General features: G+C 39.1%; 1 protein-coding gene across 5 annotated transcripts in view; it reads right to left on the bottom strand.

Annotated features, from left to right (window-relative positions):
* Nucleotides 1-25,672, bottom strand: part of THADA (THADA armadillo repeat containing) — a 327,909-nt gene extending 302,237 nt beyond the window's left edge. For 3 of the 5 annotated variants that reach the window (XM_043918136.1, XM_043918140.1, XM_043918139.1), the window contains exons 1-14: nt 25,531-25,672; nt 21,748-21,847; nt 21,356-21,450; nt 20,290-20,420; nt 15,385-15,536; nt 15,235-15,267; nt 14,943-14,991; nt 11,453-11,634; nt 9,196-9,290; nt 7,673-7,893; nt 6,009-6,706; nt 4,471-4,622; nt 3,183-3,338; nt 2,185-2,307 (exon numbers count right to left, since the gene is read on the bottom strand). In XM_043918136.1, the coding sequence (XP_043774071.1) occupies nt 2,185-2,307; nt 3,183-3,338; nt 4,471-4,622; nt 6,009-6,706; nt 7,673-7,893; nt 9,196-9,290; nt 11,453-11,634; nt 14,943-14,991; nt 15,235-15,267; nt 15,385-15,536; nt 20,290-20,420; nt 21,356-21,450; nt 21,748-21,823 (2,163 nt within the window). In that variant the 5' untranslated portion in view covers nt 21,824-21,847; nt 25,531-25,672. Of the gene's footprint in view, nt 1-2,184; nt 2,308-3,182; nt 3,339-4,470; nt 4,623-6,008; nt 6,707-7,672; nt 7,894-9,195; nt 9,291-11,452; nt 11,635-14,942; nt 14,992-15,234; nt 15,268-15,384; nt 15,537-20,289; nt 20,421-21,355; nt 21,451-21,747; nt 21,848-22,466; nt 22,531-25,494 lie in introns of all 5 variants that reach the window. The other 2 variants (XM_043918137.1, XM_043918138.1) reach the window with 2 other exon arrangements.
* Between the last annotated feature and the right edge of the window lie 305 nt (nt 25,673-25,977).

The following is a 25,977-nucleotide window of genomic DNA, read 5'->3' as shown; positions in this document are numbered from 1 at the left end:
AGGTATCTTATGTGTCACTCATACTAGTGAATCCACCATTCCCCAAATTCTCTGTACTCCCTTACCTCCAGGCCTTCACTCAAGCTGGTACTAAGGGGAAAATTATTCTGATTTGGTTGTCCAGAGCAGATCTGGATTCGAGTCCGGCTCTACCACTTCTGGGCTAAGGAAACTTGGATAGTTTGCTTATTCAACTTTTCCTAGCTTCACTTATCTCACTGGGTAAGTGACAATAATAATTTCTGTCTCACAGTTTTATCATTAAAGAATAAATGAAAACACTGATATAAAGCATTTTATGCCTTAAAGTACTCTAGCTCAGAGATCCCCAACCACTGGGTCACAGACCAGCAGCAGTCTGTGGCCTGTTAGAAACGGGGCTACACAGCAGGAGTGGAGCAGCGGACAAGCGAGTGAAACTTCACCTGCATTTACAGCCACCTCCCGTCGCTCACGTTACTGCCTGAGCTCAGGAAAACAAGCTCAGGGCTCCCACTGATTCTGCATTGTTGTGAGCTGTAAATTATTTCATTATACATCACAATGTAATAATAATAAACTGCACAATAAATGTAACACACTTGAATTACCCTGAAACCATCACCCACTGCCACCCCAATCCATAGAAAAATTGTCTTCCACAAAACCAGTCCCTGGTACCAAAAACACAGGGACTATGTACCCAAAAGGTTGGGGGATCACTGCTATAGCTAATGTATTTTTAAGTACACTAGCTATTATTTAGGTATGAAATAACCTTCTTCACTAGACTAGAAGACACCTTTTCCAACTCATAGCCTCCTCTTCTCCCACAGCAATTAGTTTGTTGATTAGCAGAGTCTACCAGACACTGCACACAACACGCACTATTCTAATGATGATCATAAAACAGCTCCAAAGTTGCAACCTTCAAAAGCCACAAGAGTCTACCATCGGGAGAAAATGTCAGAACTAGGAGATTGACTCAGATCAAGACTCTGAAGGACTGGTTTTCAAAAGCACAAACTAAGAAACTGCACATACACAAAAATTCAGAATGTCATCCACAAAATTGGTTTTGTGTTTCTAAGTACCTAATTGACATTTCACAAATGTCATTTTATTCCTTGCAAAAAGGAAGCAAAAGAGATGTGCTTCTGAAGGACTAAAAAATAACTGCTCCACACACACAGTAAAAGGTCAGCATAGTTACTTTTACTGATGCCCAGCAGAGTCTTTTAGAGTGATTTAGAGTTTACAGACAGCATTCCTGTTTAATCCTCAAAACCAACCTTTTTAGAGAGATTATTCATCCCACTTATAGACTCATTAAGGTAAGCCAAGTGGTCAGTGACAGAATTGTAAGTAAATTTATGTCCATCAAGTTCACATTATGACTTTCTTAACTTTTGTTGTTCAGATTTTACAAAGACGAAGCTAATTTCAACCTCTGTATAGGAATATTCTTCTTTAGATAATGTTCAACCTTAAGTAGATGAGTGAGTATGTCATGGTTCCACTCTACCATTTATTATACCTGTTTCCCTAAATGAAATAAAACAGGTGAGCTCTGTCCTCTATCTGGGTCTTAGGAGAAAATATGCATCTGCTTCTGAGAGGACAGATCTGGAGTAAGAAACCAGTGAAAAGTTCATTCTCTTCTGATGGACACAAACAGAACCCTGGCCCAGATTACAGCTGCTATATCTGGGGTTCCACCCAGGACATTAACTCCAGTGCCCTAAAATCCAGTCCTATTCTTCAAGCCCACTTCAGAACAGGATAGAGAGGAACCCCGGTCACCGGACCGTGGGTCAGGAATCACAAACGTCAAGCCACTTTCATGTTAGGACGATAGGGGCAACAGGTCCAGACACAACAGTCCTCTTCCTTGGGGAGGGGGTGGAGGAGTCAGGGCTGCAATTACCTTTTACAAAAAGTACTAAATTTATCTGGCTCACATAAGTTGTCAAATATCAAGGTTAGCCCGTTAATGTTATTCTGTAAAAGCCTTCAAGTCCAGCACTGGTTCCACAACTCAGGCTATCTTAAGAGAAGTAACAAAGCACCAGAAGGAATATGTAAAACCCAGCCTGAAGGAAAAAAGCACAGAAATACTACTCAGCACGAGTGCTATTTCTCTTTAATGTAGATGCAAAATTGTTTCAGGTGTCTTAAAAATCTGTATGTCTGGAAATCACCTACCTTATACTGCCGTAAAGAAACAGAAGGGTCTTGTCTGGTTGACTCATTTCCTGCTTCATGTTTGGATTTACTTTGCTCCAGTTTATAAAGTACCTGAGAGCCTTCCTGTATCCTACAAAACAACTTTGAGAAAAAGAAAAATGAAGTGTATGTGAGCCACATTAACCTGAAATACCAGCTTGAAAGGCAAAGGAAGAACTTTCTAAATTTTTCCGACTAAAACTTCAGGCAAGGGGAGTACTGCTTTTCAAACTCTTAGTATTTACCACAGTGTTTCTTTCTGACAGAATATTAACATTTACATTTTTAAAACCAAAAACTCAAACATTACTGCAAATCAGAATACACAGTCATTAAACCACAGTTCTCCTATTTCCCTTAGGTCAACGTGAACCTAAAGATGATGAGGTTTACTCACTTCTATCCTCTACCAACTCTTCACCTCAGAAACATTTCAGGTGATTAATTTAAGCTGAATGATTCAATAAAGACCATTGCTAAAGGCACTTATAGAAACGATAAAAATACAAGGACATCCTTCCTCTTCTTACTAAGGTTTTCTTAAAATACCTTACACCCTGGACTTCCCGGTGGCCCCATGGTTAAGACTCCATGCTTCCACTGCAAAGGGCACAGGTTTGATCCCTGGTTAGGGAACAAAAACCCCAAATGCCATGAGGTAGGGCCAAAAAATTAAAGTATTTTTCTTTACACACTGAAAACTCTAGTGCTAGATATTTTTTTTCCTTTTAAAAAAAGAGTTCAAGGTTGATTTATTACACCAAAGTGAATGGACTTTTTTCACTCTGGATCTTAAGCCCAAATGTAAACTCAATTGGATCACAGAACAAGCAATTCACAGAAGTGCCATGAAGAGCTCTGGTAGTCCAATTCCTTGACCCTTCTTCCCATGCTCTCCCCAAATTTGGGCTCTTTTGAAAAATAATTTTCAGGGCAAAGTTTACCACTTTCCTACACTTTCTGAAGAGAAATTTTACCTTTTTAAGAAGAGAACAAATCTGTTGTCGCACTCCTGGAGACTGACTGTTAAGATTGTATGTGATAAAGAACTGGATCCACTGCATTTCTTCTGTGGAAACGATTTCTGTGCTTCGATTACTTTCACAAAGCAAGCCTAACGTATCGATCCGTACCTAAAATACACCAAAGAATAAGATGTTCATTTTTCAATGACGTAAGTGTTAGTTGCTCAGCTGTGTCCAACTGTATAAGACCCTATGCACTCTAGCCTGCCAGGCTCCTCTGCCCATGGACTTTTTCAGGTGAGAATAGTGGAGTGGGTAGCTATTTCCTTCTCCAGGGGATCTTCCCGACTCAGGGATCAAACCTGGGTCTCCTGCATTGCAGGCAGATTTTTTATCATCTGAGCCACTATGGAAGCCCCAAAGACATAAGCAAATCCTAACCCACTTGACATGTTTAATTATTTACACAAGGTATCAAAAAGAAAAGAAGGATAAATCTCAGTGTACATATATGCATTTCAGAAAGGTCCTATAATCCCAAAGATTGTGTTACTTCTTATAAAATTATTTCATTAAATGTATAAACTGAGTATTTATAAAAGTTAAAAATCTTAAAGATTCTTATTCCACAGTAATGCTTAACTACATTCCTTTTCCTCAGTGACCATTCTGCCCCAGGACCACATCACTTCACTCTCCTATTATTGCCATGAACTTCTCACTGGGTTTTTTGCTCCCACTCTGAAAATTCATCTCTGTTTCCATTCATGCCACTTTCCTGGCTAAAGGTGCAGTGACTCTGGCTCCCGGTTACCAACTGGATAGAACCTGAAGTCTTCAGCCTAGCACCGGATGCATCCGTAAAATGGACAAAGTACTCCATTCTTGCCAAACAATGTCCTTAGTCACCCTCCAGCCCTGGTTTACTTGCGTCCTTCCAGTATGAGTGGGCACCAGGGCTTCCCTGCCTCGAATCACATTTATCACTTTCCTACTCAACCATCACCTATACTCAGACGAGTCTCTTCTTCTAAGCTTTCCAAGTTCTTATGCGTAAAGATATACTTGTGCTGTCTTTTATAAGACTCTCCAGTTGTCTTATGCAGGTTTTCTTATTCCCTAAACTAAACTTTAAGTAGCCCAAGTGCAATGTCTACACGCTTCACATCCTTCTTATGGAGCCCTTAAAACAGTGTGGGCATAATGTTGGGGGCTTCCATATTGCACTGCTATTAATAAAGGAATAAATGAATCAGGGATCTACTGCATGTACGAATTCCCAGCTACACTGTTTACTTACTTGGCAGTGCTGGTGAATCAAGCCTTGCTTTATTCTTGCGCTGGACACAAGGTCCCTCCAGGCATCAGTTGCAGACTGAAGATGTCCATGAGCTCGAGCTGTTCTTAGACAAGCCATCAAAGCTCCCACAGCCCCTCTGCTGTCATAAGATCCTAAGGATGGAAAAGATTACTGTTGTCTCAAAAACACAGCAACAAAGCCCACCACTGTGCTATTAACAACTTCAACAATCCCCATGTTTCCCATTAACATTGTTATTTCATGAAGTAAAAATTGTATTTTTAGCTAAACTCTAACAGTAATTAATGTTCCTATTATAAAATCATTATTTAAAAGGATTTAATAGGTCTTATGTCAATGATTTCTGTAAATTGAATCCACTTATTGTTAACTTTAAGAAATCATAATTTTTTGCTTATCCTTTTACCTTTTCCTTGACAGAAAATAAACCAGCAAGTTAATCAGGGGAAAAAAAAAATCAGGTTTAATTTAATCAGAAATATTTAAAACAATAAAAATAACTAAAATTATTTTCTGCCAAAAATAAGAAAAACACTGAACCTCTCTGTATATTTTGGAGTTACTGTGTCTTCTTAGTAAAGAAGATAAAGGGGGATCACAAAGACCCTGATGCTTTCAGAGGCCAGGACATCAGCTGTTACTAAGAGCACAGGGAGCTCTGGGCTAACAGGAGAACTTGATTTAATATAAAGACTGTCTAGCTTCAGAACAGACTCATGGATCCTCAGCTGTAAATGGTTTCTCAAAAATGCAAGAGGGATCATTGTTAAAGATTATAAATAATGGCTCTTTTCTGTGTACAGGAATCAAATCTTCCAGCTATCTCATGGTTTCTTTGAAGGATTGAAAGAATAATTTAAATTTTATTTGGAAATAACCTTAAAATGTGATGGAGGGTACCTATTCCTGCTGCATTAATAGAATAAATGTAAGATTTACATGATGAATCAGGATCATTGTTTTATACACTAATTACTAAATTATGCTTTAATGCAATTTGTTGAAAGTTACTGAATTCCAGTGGGATGTTTATACTTATTCTCAATAGCCAGAGAGAGCTTTTTCCTGAGGTCATGCTTCTAAATTTTTCTGTCTTTCCTAGAGACAAGTACTTACTACTGCTAATTTACCTGTCTTTAACCTTGCCTACATCAATTTGTAATTACTACTTCAACCAACTGAATAAGTAAATTATATAAAACACACAAACATCTACTTCAGGCTGACAACCAAATAATAAAAACTTGGTAAAATGAATTAAAACCTAGTAATAAAGGAAACCTCATAATCATAATTGCAATCAATCTTTAGCTTGCAGAAATGACGTTAGCCAAAAAACCTATTCAGCTGGATATAGGAACATTCATTTCAATACAAAATTTCTATCTTTAATATCCTCCTTTACTATTTATAGACATGGTAATATTAAAATTTGAATATGGCCAACACCTGCCTAGGTACCTCTATTTAAGCAGCCTAACTAGAAATTACTAAAACAAAAAAATTCAGTTTCTTACCAGTTTTAGCATCAGCAGAAGTCTGAAGAATCTTTACCATGTAGCTTAAGCTCTCAGGGTTGCAGTTCAGTAATTTTGGCAAGTAATAATCAATCACATAAGATTTCTGATCCAGATTTCCTTCACACAGTACACGAAGGAGAGGAGAAACCCAAGTCTCATGCCACTTGTCAATCCAAGTGCTGTCGACAGCCTGGGATTTCAAACGACTCTTATGATTTTTAAACATGGTTTCCAAGAGGTCGCTTGCATAAGGCACCAAAGACTGGTCCCCCATCACCTCTAAGATTTGTGATGGAATGGTTTTAGCTAATGCCAAAATATGCTCAATTCCTATGAAGTCTACTAAACAACCGAGGCATGAGTACTTCCCTTTACTATGCCATTCCAACTGCAGAAGACTCTCAGTCAGCTCAAAAATGAAGCGATCAGCAGACAAATCTGAACCTGACTCTTTTACAGTGAGCTGGTGCATTTGGAGAATATTTCTGAATATGATTTTAGTTTGGTGTCTCAAAGCATCCAGTGGATGTTCCCAGTGGGTATAGACATAGTCCAAAAGCCTCCTAACCACATCTGCATTCCCATTCAGGCTGTCCTTTAGGCCTGGGGAGCTTGAGTCAAGGACTTGTATAGCTGAATTAGTCCAAGATGCCAAAATCCTAGACAGAAACATTTCCAGAGTAGACTCCTTGATCCTGAAGAAAAATGAGGCACATTAGTATAAACTGACAAATGAAAGGAGTCTAATTTTATAATCATTAGACCTTAAAAATATAATGATCATAAAATTGAATTATCATTATATTTACAACAAAAATACAACACAGCCAAAACAAATCTCAAATCCTTCCATTTTGAAAAAGTTAATCCAAAAAATCACCCAAAGAAACTTGATTCATTATTTTAATTGTGGTGATGGTTTCACAGGTGTCTAAAAATGTACTCAGGGCCAGGGAGGGGGGAACATTAGAGTGAATCAGGTTTCTCTGGGGGGAAATGAAATTATTCTAAAGTTGATTATGGTGAGAGTTGTACAACCCTATAAATATACTGAAGAAAAATAACTGAAATTGCACAATTTAAGTAGGTGAATTGTATGGAATGTAAATTATACCTCAATAAAGCTGTTATAATGACTTTAAAATGTACATAACTTACATTAAAAAAAAAAAACACACAAAGTACAATCCAATGAAGTCAGAGACCTCATTACAGTTCTGGCTTGGGTGCTTGTAGGTAATATGCTGTTAGGTAAGCATTTACTTTGCTAAGCTTCATTTTACCCATTCAATAGATTGGGTTTCCTATCCTATCTATCAGACATATGAGGATCAAACTGAACTACCTATGTTGAAGTTATTCATAAACTCAAAAGCATTATTCATATAGAAATATTTATGGTTTTTAAAAATGCTTACATAAGAGACTGAATGCTAAAATTAATTTGACAATTTGTCACAAGTTAACCTCCACTAAAATTTCTCTCTGTTCCATCATCCCATCTTCTCCTGTTCTACTTTCACACCCACTTCACTCTCTACACGTCTCCCTTTTAATTTAAGATTACTCTGACCACTGTTCACTGAATTACTAAGCAAGTTAACTTAGCTGCCATCTTATTAACATCTGACAAGCAAAGCAAAATATGAGACGAAACTCACTGTGAACTCAAGGTGAACAAAACATGCACAGTATTCAAGAGCAGGGCCTCCCCACTGGGGCCCATCCTGCCCTCCTGCCAATCCAACATAGTGAGTGTCCCCTGACACAGGAAGAGGAGAGCTGAGGGGGGAACATCAGCACAACAGAGGCTCCTGCAGCAGCTCAAAAGCCACTCAGGGGCGCTGGTGAGGTCCACGGAGCGGAGAAGTACACTGCTTATCTGCAAAAATACAACACAGCTGATACACATAAAGCCTCTAAAACTTTCCAGAGATACTTCAAGATATAAATCCAAAATGCTCTCTCTCCTGAAACATCCTAGGAAAAACAGCTGAACCTAAAGGCAAAAAGCCACAAGAGTTTAAATTATCAAAAGGAAAAAAATTAAATCTAAGTATATGAACCATTTTGCTGGTCTGAATGTACTGGGAGAGCACAACACATTGCCACCTGCAGGTGGATGAGCGTACTTACTAATGCTTTTTTTAGAGCTGGTTTGAGAAATTAGAATTTTTAAACTTTATCCTACTTTGTGTGAGCTCATAAAACAGTACGCATCTATTTTGCATAAAGTAAATTTGCTCTTAGTAAAGAACTAAAATAAGTTTCCTCCATAAGAAAAAAATACTGCTAGTACTAAATCCAAGAATTATGGCCCAAATTATGAACTTATACTTTCCATATAATCAAATTCACTGAACAACTAACTGATTCTAGTGTAATATCTGGGTTAGTCTTAAGAAAAATAACATATTTACCAAAAAGTTATTACCAAATACCTATACATCAATCTCTGTATAATTTTTTTTTCCAGTTCCTCCAGTTTATTGCTACCAACCCATTTCCCTCCACCCTCCTCATGCATGAGTGCTCAGTCATATAATCCCATGGACTGCAGCCCACCAGGCTCCTCTGTCCATGGACTTTTTCAGGCAAGAATAATGGAGTGGGTTACCATTTCCTTCTCCATCTTTTAATTTTAATGTTATAAATATCTTTTATGATACTGAGAGATGGAACTGAAAACAACACTAGAAAAAAACAAGGATATACACCCAAAAATGTTGACAATGATTATCTCCATGAGATGGATTTACATGTGACTATTTATTATTGCCTTCTTTCTGCTTTATCCAAATTTTTGAAACTGTCACTTATTTTCCTTATTATTCATGTGGCTGTGTTGGGTCTTAGTTGAATCATGCAGGATCTTGCATTGAGGCTCATGGGCTCTCTAGTTATGGCATGGAGGCTCAGCAGTTGCAGTGTGTGGGCTTGGCTGCTCCTTGGCACGTGGGATCTTTAGTTCCCCAATTCAGGGATTGAACCCATGTCCCCTGCATTGCAAAGTAGACTCTGAACCACTGGACTACCAGGGAAGTCCCGAGACTGTCACTCATTATAAGAGAAAAGGGTAATCAGAAAGACTATGAAAAGAATGTTTTAATTCACTTCTTTATAAATATTTTAAAACATGTTTAACTATCAACAAAGTACAATTCTAAAAAGGACATGCACTTACCAAATCAGGAATCTTTTCAGGTGGATGAAACATAGCTTTAATAAAAAGAATAACAGCTAATCCAGATGTACTCTGAATTGTCTGTAAGAGACCATCTATTTGCAAAAAAAGCAGAAAGCATGTATTAAATGATGATAGATACTGTGGTGTAATACAAAGAGCACATGCTGTGGGGCCAGAGAGTACAGGGTGCAATTTCTAGCTTGACCACTTACTAGGTGAATAAGCCTAGGTGAAGTTATTTTACTTCCCAGGGACTGTTTTCTCTTCCATAAATTGGGGAAAAAATAACTCTATGTGACACAATTGTTGTCAGGTTGAAATAGATAATGAACATAAAGGCTTTTATGCCCAGCACAGAAGTACTCAATCCAGACATCCATTCTCTTCCTCTCCATCTACTGCCTCCCAGCACATGCCCCAGCAGTACCTCCTGGCCCGCCTCTTCCACTGCTGCCTGTGCCTCTCAACTCCCATGTACATTACTTTTTCTGAAAGTGATTTCAGGGCTTGTGTAAAGGGCCTACATCAGCACTAATTACAAACTCTGCTCTCACCGGCACTGTACCCAATGTAACCAAACAATGCTGGCGTACTTTTCATTATCTATTAGCCTCTGGGTTTGTAAGAAAGTATACAAAATAATACAGTGGATTATTCAACATGGAGTAAGAATTATGAATAGCTACTATAAACGAACTTCCAAAAATTCATTCTGCCCTTCATCCCACAGTTGTTAACAACTCTGACTTGGATTGGGACATCCATGTGCCCAGGCAAAGACAGGCTACCTGTTTGCTCAATCTTCCTTAAAACTGAAGGTACCAGAGGACGATTCAGGCCAATGGAATATAAGTAGAAATCTTTTGGCTAATATTTTTCTTTCAGATTAAAGGTAAAGATGTAACTGGTCCTGTTTCCTGCCCTGAATACAGACAAGAGGTCTGGAGATAGAGCAGTCATATAGTAACCATGAAACAACAAACACGTGGATGAAAGCCAACATACTGAAGACAGCAAAGCAGAAAGGCAGAAATGTTTCATCCATTTAAACAAATGTGACATGTCCTTTAATCTACAGGTGCCCCCTTCGACCTTTTCTTCTTGTTATAATTTCTGTTGAAGAACTCTGGCCTTTTAACCACAATCTGGATGTTTACCCCTAGTGCAATTCAACACATTCTTCTGTCCTCTGTAATTCCTGCAAACTGGCGGGTGACTGAGAGACGGATCAATCGCAAGTTCAATCCCTTTGGGAAAAACCACAAGTGGTAAAATCAAACCTCAAAGCAAGAGGCACGTGTTATCTGGTTGTCTCCTTCTGTAATGTTAACAGCCATTGATGCTTAATGCCCATCTCAAGTCACTGGGAGTTACAGAATGCTGCTGCTGCTGCTGCTGCTAAGTCGCTTCAGTCGTGTCCGACTCTGTGCAACCCCACAGACAGCAGCCCACCAGGCTCCCCAGTCCCTGGGATTCTCCAGGCAAGCACACTGGAGTGGATTGCCATTTCCTTCTCCAATGCATGAAAGTGAAAAGTGAAAGTGATGTCGTTCAGTCATGTCCGACTCTTAGCAACCCCATGGACTGCAGCCTACCAGGCTCCTCCATCCATGGGATTTTCCAGGCAAGAGTACTGGATTGGGGTGCCATTGCCTTCTCTGGGTACAGAGTGGTGATATTCTAATTCTATCATTTCAGCTTCTCGGTTGATATACTTTAAAAAAAAAAAAAAAGGACATTTTCTCTCATTAATTCACTTGGTTTCCCAGTGGTACAGATCATATGGACAGAATCAACATGAGACATAAGGAGGAAGAATGACCCCACAATGACCATGGGCATTATTTGAAGGAAGCATCTGCTGCTAAGGAAAAAGGTATGGGTTACACTAAACTTTCCAGACCTTACTTTCAAATTTGGAAATTTCTCAAGAATTTTCTTTCACTTTTTAAAGTCTGTGCCTTTTCAACACTAAGGTTGTTATGTTTTCTGCTTTGTATACAATACACACATGCACATACATACACACACACATTTAGAAAAGTCATTCAGTGTTATCCTGATAAGCTGAACTGGTATCTTTGAAAGACAAAAAGCATTAAAACCTTATCTTCCAGGCTCTTTCCCCACTTTGAGGGGCTGAGGGAAAGGCAGTTCTATTATCACAGCTAAGTATTGAATATCTCATATACCATTAGAAGTGAAAACTGATGAACACTCAATTATAATCATTATTTGTATGTTTTACACTTACCATCACTTAAGAAGTTGGCAAACATGCTCAGCAGTCCGCACATACTTTGCCAGGTAGGAGAATTCGTCAAATGAAGTCTCTGGGAGCCCTGTACTTTCTGTACTAACATCACGGAAACTCTAATGCTCACCAACAAGTCATTCATCAGCTGCGTTTGAACAATATGATTTCCAGCCAATTTTCTACAACAACAAAAAAGACATTACGACAAAAGAAAAGTCAAAATGTTACCTCTTTTTCACCAAAATAATTCCTCATCAAACAGCCAAAATCAATTTTAGATTATAATCAACATCTATGCCTCTTTTTTCCATTCCCACAAATATTCAATTATGTAAACATTTATTGCAAACTTTTGACACTCTTTTAGCTCAAAATTTTCCCTTTTTCTCAGCTAATGGCGAACTTCATTTCTTCTTTTTAAGAGTAAAAATAACAAATCAAGAATAAAGGACACAATTTTTAAATCTGAATACTCCCTAACTTTACAATTTCCTTGACCTGACTTCCAAAATGCTCTCATGTTTTCTCTTATTTCACTTTTTTCATGCTTCTGAGACAACATGGCTAGTTCAGCCTCTTCTCCCTGATGTCCTTACATTAGATTTCGCCACAACTCAGTCCTTACCTCTTCTGTCCATCTAATTCACTCCCTTGATGCTGAGCTCATTTAGCTCATAAGCTTTAAATTACAATCTATATGCTGACAATTCCCCAATTTTCATCTCCAGCCCAGACCTCTCTTCCTAATTCCAGACTTGTATGTACAACTTTCTATTTAATATCTTCACCTGGATGTCTGACACACATTTCAAGCTACATGAACTTATCTGCAACTCCACACTCGCTCCACCTGCTAGAATCTCTATCCTACAGAAAAAGCAATTATCCTTGACTCCTTTCCCACTCATCCTATCTGTAAGAAAATCCTGTGGTTCTACCTTCAAAATACATCCATTATCAGACCACCTCCACTGCGACTTCCAGCCACTCTCATCTCCCCCTCACTGTTACTGCCAGGGTCTCCAAACTAGTCTCCCAGCTTCTATGCCTGCTACTCACAGCCTATTCTCAACATAGCAGAATGCAAGAGTGTTTTAAAAGAAAAATCAGGGAAAACGGTTTGGGGGTTCTTCAAACAGTTACACAGAGAATATTTATATGATCCAGCAATTCTACTTCTAAGTATACACCAAGAGAACTGAAAGTAGAGACTCAAACTGTTATTTATACATCAATGTTTACAGCAGCATTATTCACATTAGCCAAAAGGCAGAAACAACCCAAATGTTTATCAACAAGTAAATGCATAAACAAAATGTGGTCTACGCATACAATGGAATATGACTTCACCATAAACAGGAGCGAAATTCTGAAACAAGCTACAACAGAGATTAACCTTTAAAACAATATAAATAAGTCAGACAAAAAAAGACAAATACTGTATTCCATTTATTTGAGGTATCCAGAATTCAAAGAGACAGAAAGTAGAATAGAGGCTACCAGGGGTTTGGGGAAGAGATAAAAAGACAGTGAATTTTCTTTTGGATACATTGAATCTGAGGCACCTGTAAAATATCCAAGTTGAGATGTCCAGAAGACAACCACTATAGGAGTCTACCACTCAGAGAAGAGATCTAACTTGGAGTCATAAATCTAGGCATTCTAAGTATAGGATGTAGCTGACACCAAAGAAGTGGACAATACAAAGCAGTCAAAACAAACAGAATGGAAAGGACAGAACTCACACTGAAGAGATGAACAGAGAAAGAGAAGCCTAAAAGGGGACGAGAAGGAGCTCCTTCCTAGTAAGGCAAAAGAGATCTTGGGTTAAAGATGGCACACAGGTGTTACTTTTACTCTCCCCTCAGAGCCTCCCTAAACCACAGCCAAGGGATTTAAAACATTAAAAGACATAAATACACAAGGGCAACAAACAGACAACAAGACAATACTAAAACTTTAGTAGCAGATGGATGAGTGATAACTGACTTAACAGAATCAAGAATGATTCTGAATCCTAAGTCAGAGAACACACCCAGAGCAACCTGATTTGCAGCCCCTAAAGGCTACAAAATTGTTGCCACCAGGTGCTCCTTGACATGAAGGAAAATGTAGGGATGAAAACAGGAAGAGTGGTTACAAGTCTGTTGAAGAAGAATGCCAACTCTGGACCATACCGCCCAGCTAGCAAACATTCCTTGGTTTTACCTCTAAGGAAGGTAAAACAGCAAGTGACTGGACAGGAAGAGAACATACAAAGTTAAGGCAACGATACCATATTGCAAGCAGGAGAATTAGGAAAATATCTGCACAATAAATGCTAAACACCAAGATCTCAGCTTTATTCCCTCACCCAGCAACCAGAATATTAAGTCAACGGTTTGAAAGGTTCTTCCTTGACAAATCCACTACCCATGCAAAAAGACCTAAAGATACTGACATCAAGGGTTCCCCAAAGAAACAGTCCAGCTAGACCAGACTTCAATAAAGCCTACAATCAACCCCATCCATACATGTGTGTGTGCTTAGTCGTTCAGTCATCTCCAACTCTTTGTAACCCTGTGGATTGCAGCCCACCAGGCTCCTCTGTCCATGGGGATTCTCCAAGAAAGAATACTGGAGTGGGTTGCCATGCCCTCCTCCAGGGGATTTTCCCAACCCAGGGATAAAACCCAGGTCTCCCGCACTGCAGGTGGTTTCTTTACTGTCTGCGCCACCAGGGAAGCCCCCATCCATACGTACAGAGGTTCAAATCAAGTCTCAGTGCCCCAGTCTTAAATGAGCACTCAGACAAGGATTACCAGACGTCCAAGGAAAGCTTCTGGCAACAAACATAGTGACCAAAAGCCACAAACAAAAAAGCAGCTTGAAAGAAACAGAGGCCTATGTAAAGATATGAAAACTTTAAAAAAAGAAAACTCTATTATTAATATCCTCAGAGAGATAACAGAGCACATGTCATCCATGAAATAATAACAGGATGCTATGAAAAAGAAACACTCAGGTGAAGAAAAGAACTCTTCCCTTTCTCATTTATTCTCACAACTTATTTGATTTTTTCAAATTAAATATCAAATCTCAAAAAATAAATTTAAATAATTACATCTAATATTAATGGAGAAAGATGGAAAGAAAAATTCTTAAAAATTTCTTTTTACAAAGACAAGGCATGTGTGCATGCTAAGTCGCATCAGTCATGTCTGACTCTTTGTGACCCTATGGACTGTAGCCCACCAGGCTCCTCTGTCCATGGAATTCTCCAGGCAAGATTATTGGAGTGGGTTGCCATGCCCTCCTCCAGGGGGCTTTCCCGACCCAGGTATAGACCACGCTCCTCCTGCGGCTCCCACATTGCAAGCAGATTCTTTACCACTCAGCCACCAGGGAAGCCCGTACAAAGATAATATACATTAAAAAAAAAAAAGATAATATACAACTGCAAATGTCCATATGCACATACACAAGCATGAAGACATGTAACACTTGCCTATTTTCTTCTGAGATTTCAATTAAACTCTTCTGCAGAAAATGCAGCACTGAAACAAAAAGGACATAAAAAATCAGAATTTAAAACTGTGAACTCTGACTTCAGCACAAGAAAATACTAAAATCATTGCTACCTAAAATGATATCATAAAAGTAGAAATTTAAAAGGAAGGAGCGTAATATACCTTCATCATCTGGAGTACTTCACCTACTGCCAAGAACCTTAAAAGAATCAGTTACAAAATGACTGACACAAGCAGTCACCTCTCAGAATAAAATAAAATAGAACTTACCATTTTCAAGAAGATTATTAACACTTGATCTACCTGTGGGGAGAAAATTAACACTGATAAGGAGTTTCAGAACTAAAATTAACACCATTCGAAACACTGATGGAATGACAGATGTTAGCCAGAAGAAGTACCAGAAAAAAGCTAGCTTACCCAAGTCGAAGTTCTCCATACAGGAAGATACATTGTCAATCACTTTTCTGTAAGAGTAGAGATCAGTACTCGTGTTCAATTCTTCCTGAAGACGAGAAGTAAAACTTTGTGTAGCCTCAATGAGAAAAAATTCAGGCAGGCCATTTAGTGAGCTAGAAAAAGAACCAAATATTAAAAATTTGACAACCTTAGAGTATGTTCAAGGAAATGTTGGGAGGGAAGAGAATATTACAAATGAAGAAATATTGAACTATACCTTCAAAATACAGTCAGAAAATAACTTCACACCACTATCACTGAAACTCCTTGGTCTATCATCTCTCCTCTGGTCTTCCTGTTTTCAACGTGCTTCACTCCCTTTCCAAGGACTAACCTCAACACAGCAGCCAGACTGATACTACTAAAACACCATTTATTGCTCTGCCTAAAACCATCCTACAATGTCCTTCTCACTCAATGCAGTAGCCAAAGTGCTTACAATGACTTATGAGACTTTACACAATATGGCCCCCCCATTATCTCTCTGGTTCATCTTGACCCTTGTTCACTTAGCTCTAGCTACACAGCCTTCCTCCATTCCAACAACATGCCAAAGTCTTTGTACTTGTTGTTTCCTCCACCTGGAATTCTCTCCTCTCAAATATCCCAAAGATTATTTCCCATTAATCATTTCCTCATCCCTTTCAGGTCAGTCTCAAAGATCACCCTATCAATGACACTAAACAAAGACAGCTGAAAAGACTACTGTATTTTAAACTGTGGCCCTCCCCCCTCCTTGGTACTCCCTTTCCTACTTCTCTGCTTTCTTTCTTTATCCATAGCACTCAATCCCTCTAATTCCTATATATCTTGCTTAATTTTCTATCTCCTGTCTTCCTCTTAGAAATAATCTCCATTCCGGACTATTTCATTCACTGTGTCCCCAATGCCTAGAAGAATACTTGACACATAGCGGATAATCAGTAAAAATCTACTGAATGGATAAATTAAATATAATGCCAATTTTACCACAGTTAATCTAAATTAACATTTTTTAAAATATTGACTCAACAATTCTAAAGTTTTTCTGGAAGGAAAAAATATTGAAAAATAGGAATATTGAGTACAATTTAGCAATACCTATCAAAAATTTTGATAGGCATAAGTCTGGTCAAGAAATTTCACTTCAAGGAATTCATTGCAGAGAAATACACATATTAAATTACAAACACAATTAAGAATATCACTGTAGCATGGCTGGAATAATGAAAACTTGAAAGCAATCTACCAATGGAGAAGAGATTAAATAATATGTAATATGGCACATATGAATTTCAGTGCATCCATATTATGGAGTATCTATAGCTGTTAGCAAACACCCTCTTCCAACAACATAAGAGAAGACTCTACACATGGACATCACCAGATGGTCGACACCGAAATCAGACTGATTATATTCTTTGCAGCCAAAGATGGAGAAGCTCTAATACAGTCAGCAAAAACAAGACCGGGAGCTAACTGGGGCTCAGATCATGAACTCCTTATTGCCAAATTCAGACTGAAATTGGAGAAAGTGGTTAAAACCACTAGACAATTCAGGTATGACCTAAATCAAATCCCTTATGACTATACAGTGGAAGTGAGAAATAGATTTAAGGGACTAGATCTGATAGACAGAGTGCCTGATAAACTATGGACGGAGGTTCATGACATTGTACAGGAGACAGGAATCAAGACCATCCCCAAGAAAAAGAAATGCAAAAAAGCAAACTGGCTGTCTGAGGAGGCCTTACAAATAGCTGTGAAAAGACGGGAAGTGAAAAGCAAAGGAGAAAAGGAAAGATATTCCCATTTGAATGCAGAGTTCCAAAAAATAACAAGGAGAGATAAGAAAGCCTTCCTCAGTGATCAATGCAAAGAAATAGAGGAAAACAATAGGATGGGAAAGACTAGAGATCTCTTCAAGAAAATTAGAACTACCAAGGGAACATTTCATGCAAAGATGGGCAAAATAAAGGACAGAAATGGTATGGACCTAACAGAAGCAGAAGATATTAAGAAGCGGTGGCAAGAATACACAGAACTATGTAAAAAAGATCTTCATGACCCAGATAATCACAATGGTGTGATCACTCACCTAGAGCCAGACATCCTGGAATGTGAAGTCAAGTGGGCCTTAGGAAGCATCACTACGAACAAAGCTAGTGGATGTGATGGAATTCCAGTTGAGCTATTTCAAATCCTGAAAGATGATGCTGTCAAAGTGCTGCACTCAATATGCCAGCAAATTTGAAAAACTCAGCAATGGCCACAGGACAGGAAACGGTCCGTTTTCATTCCAATCCCAAAGAAAGGAAATGCCAAAGAATGCTCAAACTACTGCACAACTGCACTCATCTCACACGCTAGTAAAGTAATGCTCAAAATTCTCCAAGCCAGGCTTCAGCAACTGTGAACCGTGAACTTCCAGATATTCAAGCTGGTTTTAGAAAAGGCAGAGGAACCAGAGATCAAATTGCCAACATCTGCTGGATCATCAAAAAAGCAAGAGCATTCCAGAGAAACATCTATTTCTGCTTTATTGACTATGCCAAAGCCCATGCATTTCAATAAACTGTGGAAAATTCTGAAAGAGATGGGCATACCAGACCACCTGACCTGCCTCTTGAGAGACCTGTATGCAGGTCAGGAAGCAACAGTTAGAACTGGACATGGAACAACAGACTGGTTCCAAATAGGAAAAGGAGTACGTCAAGGCTGTATATTGTCACCCTGTTTACTTAACTTATATGCAGAGTACATCATGAGAAACGCTGGGCAGGAGAAAGCACAAGCTGGAATCAAGATTGCTGGGAGAAATATCAATAACCTCAGATGTGCAAATGACACCACCCTTATGGCAGAAAGTGAAGAGGAACTAAAGAGCCTCTTGATGAAAGTGAAAGAGGAGAGTGAAAAAGTTGGCTTAAAGCTCAACATTCAGAAAACTAAGATCATGGCATCTGGTCCCATCACTTCATGGGAAATAGATGGGGAAACAGTGGAAACAGTGTCAGACTTTAACTTTTTGGGCTCCAAAATCACTGCAGATGGTGACTGCAGCCATGAAATTAAAAGACGCTTACTCCTTGGAAGGAAAGTTATGACCAACCTAGACAGCATATTAAAAAGCAGAGACATTACTTTGCCAAAGGTCCGTCTGGTCAAGGCTATGGTTTTTCCAGTGGTCATGTATGGATGTGAGAGTTGGACTATAAAGAAAGCTGAGTGCAGAAGAATTGGTGCATTTGAACTGTGGTGTTGGAGAAGACTCTTGAGGGTCCCTTGGACTGCAAGGAGATCCAACCAGTCCATCCTAAAGAAGATCGGTCCTGGGTGTTCATTGGAAGGACTGATGTTGAAGCTGAAATTGCAGTACTTTGGCCACCTGATGCAAAGAGCTGACTCATTGGAAAAGACCCCGATGCTGGGAAAGATTGAGGGTAGGAGGAGAAGGGGATGACAGAGGGTGAGATGGTTGGATGGCATCATCGACTCGATGGACATGGGTTTGGGTGGACTCTGGGAGTTGGTGATGGACAGGGAGGCCTGCGTGCTGTGGGTTCATGGGGCCTCAAAGAGTCGGACACAGCTGAGTGACTGAACTGAACTGATAGCTGTTAGAAAGAATGAGGACTTTTGATGGAAATGGAAAATAGTGCAGCCATATGGAAAATTGCTCCAAGTTCCTTGGTAAATTAAAAATAGAGTTACCATATTCAGCAATCCCATTTCTGCATATATATCCAAAAGAACTGAAAGCAGGATCTCTAAGAGATATTTGCACACCTACGTCCAAAAAGCAGCACTACTCACAACAGTCAAGAGGAAGAAGCAACCCAAATCTCTATCAGCAGGTGAATGGATGGACAATGTGCTATATAAACAGAACAATTAATCAGCCTTAAAAGGAAGGAATGCTGTCATGTGTTACAACACGGGTGAATATTGAGGACATCAAGTCAGTCACAGAAAGCTAAGTACAAATACTCCACTTATACAAGGTACTAAAGTAATCAAAACCATAGAAACAGAAAGAATAATGGTGGTTGCCAGGGACTAGGGGGAGAAGGAAACAAGGAGTTCTTGTTTAGTGAGTACAGTTTCAGTTTTAGAAGATGAAAAAATTCTAGAGATCCACAGCATAATGATGTGAATACACTTAACACTACTGAACCGTACACTCAAAAATGGTTAGGATGGTAAATTTTATGTTATGTGGGGGATTTTTAACTACAACTAAAAAAAAAAAAGTAAAGACTACACTGACATGAAAATATCTCTAAGACATTCTTTAGTGAAGAATAACCTACAAAGAAACACCCAGAGTATAACCCCATTTATGTAAAAGCATGCATACACTAAATCCAAAGACAAGATTTAGAAAGAAACACCAAAATGTTAAGTGATAACCTTTACTAAGGAAAAAGAGAGGCCAGAAATAGTGCAATGGAAAGCTCACTTTTTATTTTGTGTACTTCTATACAGCTTTAAGTTTTTACACTAAGCATATATTTCTATATTACCTACGTAATTAAAAATGTTTAAACAAAAACAGACAGAACAGAGAGGAAAAAAACTGTAGGTGACAGGTTTAAATTTAACCAATAATTACATTACATGTAAATATATTAAACCAGGAGTCTGCAAACTATAGTCTACAGCCTATTTTTTTAAGGTCTGTGGCCTAAGAAACCTTTTACATTTTTAAAGAATTATGATAAATGAATAAACAAATAACACAAAACAAAGACAAAACTGTAAGAATGAAATTGCTAAGTGATATATTTCATTTCAGTTTTACCAAAGAGGGAACCTTAAATACTAGTTACTTTCGGTCAAACTGAACATTTACAATGCCTAACTTTGCTTTCTTTTCTTTCTTACCTTGCCAAGACTTTCTTCAAGGGATTTTTTAGATTCAAAGAAAGATAAATGCCCGCTAAAATATCCAAACAACTTCGAATAGTGGGATCACATGTGCCATTTTTATTTGCCTTCTCCAGTAAGGGCACAATCTATAAACCAAAAAATTCAAAGTTACAGTAATTTTTTTCTAATATCAAGTATAGCAAAGTAACATGGATTCAAATACTTTAAGTCTCAATTTTAATGTGTAATATTTTCCACACTACACTGTTTTAAACACCTATTTCAATATTTATTAACTTTTTTAAACCATGCCCCCAACACTCACTTTACCCTCTAGACCCACCTTCACTGAAAATTACTGACTTAATGGCTTAAGGTACAGGAATTCTGTAGCATTACTGAAAACCAATGACACATTTAACTGCTTTCCAAAAAATACTATGCAAGTTCAAGTGATAAATCCTAATATCAAAACAATGGTAAGGACAATTTTTACATTTTACGTTAACTTTTTAATGCATCTGCTAAAAAGTTTTGAAGATCCAGATCGATAGAAATATTTTTTTAATTTATCTCCACCAAAAAGGTATGCACTATTATCTCATTATCCTACCTATATACAACTCCAACAGTGGTAAAGCCTCAATATGGCTTACATTGCCACTTTGAATAAAAAAAATCATAAAATGAATAGAAAAAAAAATTCCTATTCTTTAATGATACCTCAGTATTAAATAATTAGGAGCCTGGAGAAAGCAATAGCAACTAAATCCAGTATTGTTGCCTGGGAAATCCCATGGACAGAGAGCCTGGCAGGTTACAGTCTATGGGGTACAAAAGTGTCCACAGGACTTAGCGACTTAACAGCAACACATATATATATAAGGATGATTAATTCTGCTGTACAGTAGAAACTAACAAACAGTGTGGAGCATATATATACTCCAAATTTAAAAACATAATTAGGAGTCAAAAATTATCAGTTAATTTTAGGACTTCCTTGTTGGCTCAGTTCATTTTAGAAGTCCATAATAGCATGATAACCTCCAAGATGCATCCATGAACATCAGATCAGCCTTACCTGTTTAACGTAACAGATCTGCGACACTCCATCAGTGAGTTGTACACAATGCAACAGCAAAGAAGCTAGATTTTGCCCTTCCACATCAGCCAAGGCTATACAAAACAAAACAAAGTAAAAATTTCTTCAGTGACTTCACAATATATAGATAAGAGTTTATCTTTGTTACATAGTCTATAAAATTTAAATATTTATAAACAAATAAAACCCAGGAGAACTTAGACTGAAGACAGATGTTTAAGAAAGCCATTTTATATCCAAAACTGAATGTAAAGAACATGGAAAAATTAAACTCCAAGAGTTTGAACATTCTGTGATATGGAGTCCCAGAGATAAATAAACCATTTGCAACCTAGAAAAGAGATAAACAAATTAAGTCAGAAATCACTTACCTTTCAAAGTTTCAAGGTCCTGATGACAAACGGTCAATGAAGTAACCTGTGTTTCTCTCTTCTTCTTTACACCCATTTTAAATAGAATTAACAGTAGTCACTACAAGAAAGAAGAGTTTTAAGACACTGCTGAAGGACCTCCCCGGTGGTCCAGTGGCTAAGACTCCATGCTCCCAATGCAGGGGCCTGGGTTCCATACTTGGTCAGGGAACTAGATCGCACATGCCACAACTAAGAGTGCAGATCTGCAATGAAGAAGATCCTGCATGCCCCAACTAAGATCAGCACAGCTAAACAAACAAACAAATAAATAAATAAAAATAAGTATTTTTTTAAAGAGACTTGTCTAATGCACTGAAGAACTCCATGCTGTTGACATTTGGCGCCAGGTAATCCTTTGCTACAGGGTATCATGCCAAGCACTGTAGGACATGGCCTCTGCCCACTAGATAGATGCCAGTGGTATCCGTCTTCCTCTAAGTTGGGGCAACTGAAAAAGGTCTCCAGTCGTTGCCAAATGTCCCCTGGGGAGCAAAGTTGCCACAGGCTAAAACTACTGGCCTAAGGATTGCTGCCTTGAAAAACTTTTTTTAGACTCAAGAAGAGTTTATTACTGTCTAAGGTTACTTTTACCTAACCAGTCTTTGGATTTAAATACAGCAAACCTTCATTTTAAACAAAGAAACCAGAACGGCTTTTCAAAAATATACTAGGCCTACCTAATCTCCATGACTTCTTGGACTGACAGATCAGGAGGTATCCTAACAAGCTGTATCTTGATTTCTGAAAAATATTTGATAAAGGAAACTTTCACGTACTATCCCTGTGAGTTTGCTTTTAGCTAATAAACAGAGTTTGTTTCAGCTAACAGGATTCACAATAGGGTGAACAAAGATACACAAAGGATACACACTCAGAATACCATGTGGTCTGAAGACAAGTCACTAGGGAAATGCCACATGGGGCTCTCTTCTTGAGGTCCTTTAGTGGTGTTTATCATGTAGACATTAGAGGACACAATACAGTGAATTAAGAAAAGACACAGAGCTAGGAGCATGTGTTGGATGATGGAATCAGGGTTTAAAAAGTGACTAATCAACTGGAATAAACTTACCAAGATGAAATAGAAAGAAATGTAAAATGCTGCTTTTGGATAAGAACAATGCAGTACAGGATTTATAATACCCAGAAATACAGGATGGGGAGGTAAGAGAGATAAAATGTGATTTAAAACAATTCAATATGTGGTTTGTGAGCCACAAGCCAATAGCACAACATGACTTAAAAACCACATTAAGGGAGGGGGGATCGGGATGGGGAATACGTGTAAATCTATGGCTGATTCATATCAATGTATGACAAAACCCACTGAAATGCTGTGAAGTAATTAGCCTCCAACTAATAAAAAAAAAATAAAAATTAAAAAAAAACCACATTAAAAATCAGCTAGACCAAAGGATGGTCATCTTCACAGGTCAGGGAATGTAGGGAGCATTAGGTGCTGTGCTAGTAGCCATATTTTAAGGAGCCGTAGCAAATGATGGAGCTTCCAAGCTTCCCTGATAGCTCAGTTGGTAAAGAATCTGCCTGCAATGCAGGAGACCCCAGTTAGGGGTCGGGAAGATCTGCTGGAGAAGGGATAGGCTACCTACTCCAGTATTCTTGGGTCTCCCTTGTGGCTCAGCTGGTAAAGAACCTGCCTGCAATGCAGGAGACCTCAGTTCGATCCCTGGGTTGGGAAGATCCCCTGGAGAAGGGAAAGGCTACCCACTCCAGTACTCTGGCCTGAAGAATTCCATGGAATGTATTGTTTCATGGGGTCGCAAAGAGTCAGAAACAACTGAGCCACTTTCACTTTCACTTTCCAAGGAACAGCCAGACTTCTGAAGGGCCTGGAGAGCACCTCCCTTCAGAAAACAGTTCAGTAAACCAAAGGTGTTTGGCCTAGAAAAAAGAGGACAGGATGGGTGCCTTAAAAGAGCTGCTGTTGGAGGACTAATTGGAAGAAAGAGGAATAGATTTTATTCCGTAGTATTTGGGGTTTTTTTTTTTTTTTTGGTCACATTGCTGCACAGCTTTCAGGATCTCAGTTCCCCGGACCAGAGATTGAACCCAGGGCCACAGCAGTGAAAGCGCTGAGTCCTAACCAATGGACAACCAGGGAAGTCCCAGATGTCTTCTGTTAGATGGCTATAGAATTAGGTGATGTCAGTGCAAGCTTCAGGGAGGCCAATTACAGCTTAATACAAAGGAAAAAATCTATGGTTCAATTATAAAATGAGCTGCCTTTCAGAGAACTTTCCAACACTGAGAATATCCAAACAGAAATTCAATGAACCCTTTTAACCTGGATCACTGCAATAAACTCCCAGTTGGTCTCCAAACTTCCATTCTGCCTCTGAAGAGTCCATTCTTTTCACAGTCATCAAAGCAACTTTTTTCAAATTTAACTACTCCCTTGCTTAAAAATTTCTAAGGGCTTTCATTTATACTTAGAATAAAATACAAATTTGAGACTTTGGCCTTTGAGGCCCTAAATAACCTGGCCCTTCCTTCCTCTGCAGTTCATTTCAAATCAATCTTCTCTTCACCATCTAGGGGACTTTGCACGTCCTGATATCTCTACTGTTAGGCTTATTCCACCAAATCTTTGCAAGGCCCACTCCTCACCATTCAGGTCTCTTCCCAAACATTACCTCCTCTAAGAAGCCTTTCATGGACACTCTATTTAAAATTTCACCACTTCTACTCACATATAGGTCATTTCTATTGCTTTATTTTCTTTATAGCACTTACCACTACCTGAACTTTGTATATTGGTGACTTACCTAGGAAGTGATCCCTAGTGCTATTCCCCTTGATTCAATCATGTCGCTTTTCAAATTTTTACCTTGTCGATGCGTTTAATCTGTTGTATTCAGTTTTAATCATCAATTCCCAAAACAGTACCTGGCATATATCAGGTCTTTAAAAAAATTTTGATGAATAAACTAATGAGTTAACAAACATTTATCAGTGATGTTCTAAAAAGTATGTGTACTTTTAACAGCAGAAAAGTGGACTACTTGTCATCTTAAGTAAAGTCTATATCCAAGTGACAAGCTAGTCCTGACACTGAGGAAGCTATGGTCCCTCTGCAAAGTAAGAAATTAATACAGCAGTGAAATAGGAAAACCCACTTAACAGAAAATGGTAATAAAAATGGACACTGCTAGAAACGCAATGTTGTCCATTGGACAGCTTAGAAGGGATAGAGATAAACAAATGGGGAGACGATTCTGTGATGAATGGTGAGCAAATCTGCCGCAGAATTTTATCTTGGCACCCTCAAGGCTGCACAAAGAGGTTTGGTGCTTATGCGTGCTCAGTGGATGCCCAAACGTTTGTCCTCCCAACAGTGGAAAATCTCGTGCCCACCTTAATGCACTCCTTAAGTAGCCAGAAGATGCTCAGTAAATTATACTCCTCCTGCGCCCACTGGCTGCTTCCCTTATGATTGCTGCTCCAGTGAAACCTACACCTTTCTGGCTGACTCCCCCAAACATTATGTGGACAATTTCCCAACCACGTGGAGTCTAGGGAATGACAAGTGGGGGGAGGGGTTAAAGTGCTATCTCCATGGAGACCTAAGCTTCCGGAAATCAGTTTCCAAACCGGCAAATTCTCGCGTAACCAAAGAACGGGAATTGATGTGCATCCCCTGGCAGCCCTAGTAAAGTGGCCGAGCGGTGAAGAATCGCGCACTACCGCGGCTCTGGCAAAGAAGACGCCTGGAAGCCAAACCTCGTGCCCGTGAGCGTCTGAGAAGAGTCGCCGCAGTCAGGATAAGTCCCGGAAGCTGGTCTAGCTCTACGGTGTCTCGGTAGCTCACAGCGTGGTCTGTAGTCGACTACCGGGTCAGGGCGAGGGAGCGAAGTAATTAACGTGGAGGAAGCATCATCGCGAGAATTGAGCCAGGGAGCTCCTCCAATCAGGAGTTCAGATAGGTATTGATGTCACACGGGAACCGGTGCTAGTGAGTTTTATTTTACTCTACGTTAAAGAGAGCGCGGAGTGCTTCATCTACCCCCTTGGCTGGGCCAGGCGCCGCTCGCCTCCTTCCGTTTAGGGCAACTCTCACCTTGGCCTCCACACCCCTGAGTGCCTGGATGCACTTTTGCCTTAATCCAGACGTTTTACCTTCCTCCCACTCAAGTCTCCTCAGCGCAGAGAGGAGAAAACTGCCTCCGG

This window comes from Cervus elaphus, chromosome 11, assembly GCF_910594005.1.
Source record: "Cervus elaphus chromosome 11, mCerEla1.1, whole genome shotgun sequence".
Taxonomy (NCBI): domain Eukaryota; kingdom Metazoa; phylum Chordata; class Mammalia; order Artiodactyla; family Cervidae; genus Cervus; species Cervus elaphus.
This window is presented reverse-complemented; position numbering and strand designations above follow the sequence as displayed.